Source organism: Cynara cardunculus, unplaced genomic scaffold (assembly GCF_001531365.2).
Source record: "Cynara cardunculus var. scolymus isolate 2C unplaced genomic scaffold, CcrdV1 Un_Scaffold_1959, whole genome shotgun sequence".
NCBI lineage: Eukaryota > Viridiplantae > Streptophyta > Magnoliopsida > Asterales > Asteraceae > Cynara > Cynara cardunculus.
The window spans coordinates 68,451-73,390 of record NW_020200931.1 but is presented as its reverse complement, the minus strand read 5'-3'; the positions used below and the strand labels follow the sequence as shown (position 1 = coordinate 73,390).

At 32.7% G+C, this 4,940-nt stretch overlaps 1 protein-coding gene across 1 annotated transcript; it reads right to left on the bottom strand.

Annotated features, from left to right (window-relative positions):
- Positions 1 to 950: 950 nt before the first annotated feature.
- On the bottom strand, positions 951 to 3,602 carry LOC112502814 (protein FAR1-RELATED SEQUENCE 5-like). The gene is made up of 7 exons (XM_025106815.1): positions 3,509 to 3,602; positions 2,777 to 3,435; positions 2,635 to 2,723; positions 2,285 to 2,543; positions 1,977 to 2,206; positions 1,789 to 1,882; positions 951 to 1,541 (listed from the first exon to the last, which is right to left on the bottom strand). The coding sequence occupies exons 1-7, from the start codon at positions 3,600 to 3,602 to the stop codon at positions 951 to 953; spliced, it is 2,016 nt and encodes a 671-aa protein (XP_024962583.1).
- Between the last annotated feature and the right edge of the window lie 1,338 nt (positions 3,603 to 4,940).

Below are 4,940 nucleotides of genomic sequence, written 5' to 3'. Positions count from 1 at the left end.
TCAATGGATGAAGCCATCAGAAAAAAGTTAAGAAAACATGTTGACGATACAAAGACTGAGAGACTTCGAATCTAATTGATGGATGTTCTTTTATATTTTTCTCATGTAGACGGTTTTAATAACTTGCTTTTGGTATTGAATTTTCTAGTTTGTTTAAACATTATGCTATTAGCATGTTTGATGTTATGAAATGTACATGACATTTGATGGAAATATTTTGCCAACACATTGTGATATGAATGGTGAACCCAGATTAACACACCTGTTAATTAAACTTGTTTCATTAGTAATAATGCAAATCATATAGATTCACAATCTTTAATAACATATTCAAATAAGCACTTTGATGAACCCATTTTCATAAGTTTTATATGTACCCATATAACTTTTTTCAACTACACAAGGTAAAATGAAATCATAATTTTTTTATTGATGATAACCTTTTTATTAATGAAACTTGATTCATACTGACTATAATGCAAACCATATCCATCCAAAAATACATGATGATTACAGATTCACAATCTGTTATTGAAGCAAGACTAACACATTAAGATGAACCCATTTTCATCAGAATCATATATACCCACATAAGTTTTTTCAACTACACAAAAGGTAAAATGAAATCATACCCAACTAGATCAAAAGTTTCTTGATGCATGTAGAAATAATGCAAAACATATTGATCTATATATTCGGTCACAATAACATGTGGTGATTCCAGATTCACAATAAGAATAATATGTACCTATTTTCATCAGAATCATATGTACCCACTTAACTTTTTACAACTACTTCAACCGGTAAAATGAAACCATATTCAACTTTATTAAAAAATTAGAGATTCACTAATAATTTGATGAAATCAGTTTAAACAATGTAATACAGTTAACTAAAACACAATAATAACATGTTAAAATGAAATGTCACCAAAAATTCAAAAGAACAATTTAAGTGGAATCACGTTTTGGGCAATTCCTTGAATCATGTGTAGCCATTTGACAACATAGTCGACACTTTCTCTTCAGCTTTTTGCCATTCGTGATTGCTTTCTCAGCGGCGCTAATAAGTTTCTTACCAGTCCCACAACCTTTATTTCGTATGCCAGTTGGAGGTAGAACATCAATAGTTTCGGGTTGAGATACTCCAAGAAACTCTTTAATAGATGTCGTTGTCTCTTGAGCATGTGACTGTATAGGAAGTTCACTGTCAATCTTTGTATCCCATTCTTCAAGTTGGTCAACAAATTTTGACAAAATATGTTTCTCATTTCGCACTCGACCTAAAATACGTTCAAAATACGAATAAGCAACACTCATCAACCTCTCCTTATCAGCGTCAACTTCCCCATATCTGAAACGTGCTGGTAACCACTCCACCGGGACTAGATCGCGTCTCCAACGACGAAGTATATATTTATCTGGAATTATATCAACCTCGTCATTTAACATTACCTTGAAAGCGTGACGACATAAAATCCCGTTACGAACAAAACAGTTACAGGAGCAATCATACGAGTTTTCCATCTTGTTCTTAACAACCTATTATATGGGAAACCAGATCATATTAGGAAGTTAAAATAGGATTCTACTATTTGAACTGTTTGGCAAAATTGGAAAATTAAGAAATAACTACTGTGTACTTTGTTGTGATCTTAGAAGCTTTGTTCTTGTGTGTTATGGTGTACACTCGGGTTTCACCAACGTCAGTGAATCCATCCCATCCACAAAGCCAAACAGCCTTTCATAACTCTTTCTGAACTTCAAAAAATATCGTCCGTGTATATACTTCTGCTGCATGAGCTTCTAATTTGCAAGGAGACACCAATCGAGGAATCGTGCTCTTTGTTGTCACCTCTAGCGACCCATGTGTCGTCCGTTGGCTTTCAATTGCATTATCAAAAGAACGAAGAAAAATAACAAGATCGTGCCAAAAATATGCATAAACATTAAAAAAAAGCATTGATACTCTCCGACCTGGATGTTGTTTTCATTAGGCCGGACATATGATAATCCTTATAATAAGCCGGAATCCATGACTCCGTAATCTCATACAGTTCATCAAACCATGAGTCTCCACGTAATCCATACAAATCCATCATGTTGTTCCATTTCATCTCAAATTCATCAGGGGCAAGGTGAACATTCCACACCAACTTATTAAATTCGCTAACAAACGGCGTACGATGTTGGAGGTAATTACTGATCTGCCACATGCACAATTAGAAAGAAAACTTAAAAAACTGGAAAAAGAATGAAAACAAAAAAAGTTTCATCGTAATTACCTTAGATTTGACCTTTTTAGTGATATGCCACATACACAATGGATGCTTGGATCTAGGAAATGCAATGAGAATTGTTTGTTTCATCGACGCACATTGGTCAGTGATCACAAAACGTGGTTGACGTCCATGAGCTTTTACAAAAGCTTTTAATACCCAAGTGTAATCAACCACAGATTCATTGTGAATCAAAGCAGCTCCAACAACGACAGATTTCTTATGATTATCAATTGCAACGAACGAAACAAATATCATAACATGCCTATTAAAAATTAAACATTATAAATTAATACAAGTTATAACATGTAATATACATAACACAAACAAATAGTTTCATATCAATTGTAACTTACTTATTCGTCCTAAACGTTGCATTAAATGATATTGCATCACCAAATTCCCTATAATTCGATCTCGGCAGTTTCATCAGCCCAGAAAATCGCTAACAACTCCTTATCATCACACTTGTACTCGAAAAAAAAACTCAGGACACACCTTCCTTCTATTAGACATCACGTTTAACAACATTTGCGCGTCTTTATTGCCTACAAAATAAGCCATATCGCGTTTGAAGTTTTGATGATCTCTTACGGTGCCACCTGATGAATCTACACCACCCATAATTGCTTTCCTAAATCTATGAGATTTGGTGACACCAACCTTCGAACTAGAACCATGAAATACATTTTTGTGATTAGTGTAATGTAGTTGCCTTTTAGAACGTGAAAACCTCATCTCCTTCTTATTAAAAAGCATGTGATTGTGTTGCTCAACAAATTTGTAAACTTCATACTGTCTCCGTTCTTTAACAAAATGAATCTTGAAACATGCTCCACAACCGGAATGCTTTATATTTGTATTGGGGATCCTGCGATCACCTGGAAGAACATCTAAGGAATCAAAATACTTACTTGGTGGCCTTCCTTTCTTACTACACACATAAAATCGAGATGTGATACGACCAATCTTATTTTTCTTCTTGTTAGATAAACGTACATCAAACCCAGCTTCATTAGCATACTTCTGGTACATTTTCTCAGCCGATTCTACGGTCTCAAAACCATCACCCACCTTCGGCTTATATTTTGTATCTACATTGGAAAACCAACATTTCGACCCATCGTTCGTTTCCCCCATGCCATCAGATCGATAATCTACAAAATCAAACAAATCAAAACTTTTTCAATAATAAAATTTCATGAACAATAATCGCCATTTCAATATTACAGTTGGTCCATAACAATAACGAAATTGTTTTCATTCCATCTTTCCAACTAATGTTGGACTTGCATGCTAGTTCTAAACCACTTTTGGTTGCCATTTTGAGGTCACAATGAAAGCAAATCAATATCTTCAGATTCATTGCTCAACGATGCAACGTCATCATCGACAAAATCTACAAAAACTTCGTCGTTGTGCTCATGTAATGTTTCGTTTCGATCGTTGCAACCATCTTCATTCCTTGTTGAATAATTGCATTGATCTTCGATTGTTTCATCATTAACTGCGGTTGTATTTTCACCAACATAATAAAAACTTTGAAGTCGTTCATGGAATCAAAAATAGGGGTTTCTTCGACGATATCCTTAATGAAAGTCCCGTTGAATGACATATAATCCATAATTTTAATATATGGTTCTATAAGCTACTGAAGAATTGTTAAAACTATTCAACGAACATCATCAAATTCTTTTTGATTAAGTTATGGAATGTATTTCATTTCCATAACTGATGAAGCTATTAAGAGAAGATGTAATTAATCACCATAAATATGATATAATTTAATTTTAATTAAAAATACTTATAATTATCTAAATTTAGTAAATGACATATTTAACCTTTTCAATTAAAAAATAATTAAAAAAAGAAATTCATTGATTGGTTGGAAAAGGGTTGTAAGGATTGCAGCAATAAGGTGGGTTGTATTTGAAATATACCCTATCTATACTATATTATAAAGCATTTGACAAAAACTCTTAAAAAACAATTTTTATGCACAAAGTACCGTTTATTGATGCATATTAGTTAAAATTTAAGATTCCAAATAAATTGTGCATAAGTACAACTTATTAAAGCTCCATACCTGAATTCGTCTAACTAACTGCTAATAAACATAATCAAATATTAGATAAACATCTCATTTTAAATATAAAAAAATCTAAAATATAATTAAGATAATCATTGATAACTAACAGAATACTTAATTATTATTTTTATAAAAAATATGTTATTAAACCTAAATTAAATTTCTTTGTTACTAAACCTAAATTAAATTATAAATAAAAAAATTTAATTAAGAAAATGACCAGAATCTCTGGAAGAGAGACCAGAGAGGCTCTGGTCTTAGGTTTTGAAAAGGTTTTGAAATATTTTCTAAGTCTGGATGGTTCAACCAGAGGCTCTGGTCGTGAAGACCAGAAGCTCTGGAAGAGAGACCAGAGGGGCTCTGGTCCTAAATATCGAATTATATTCTAAGTGTGGTGTTGTAACACCCCCATACTCCACATTTGCATAAAACACATATTTCATTACATAGAAACATGAATTACATCAAAAGGTCCCACTAGTACAAGGATTGCTATATGTACAAAACCTACATATAAAATTTCCAAAACAAATCCTGTACTACAACATGTAATATAACATGTATCTTCCAAAA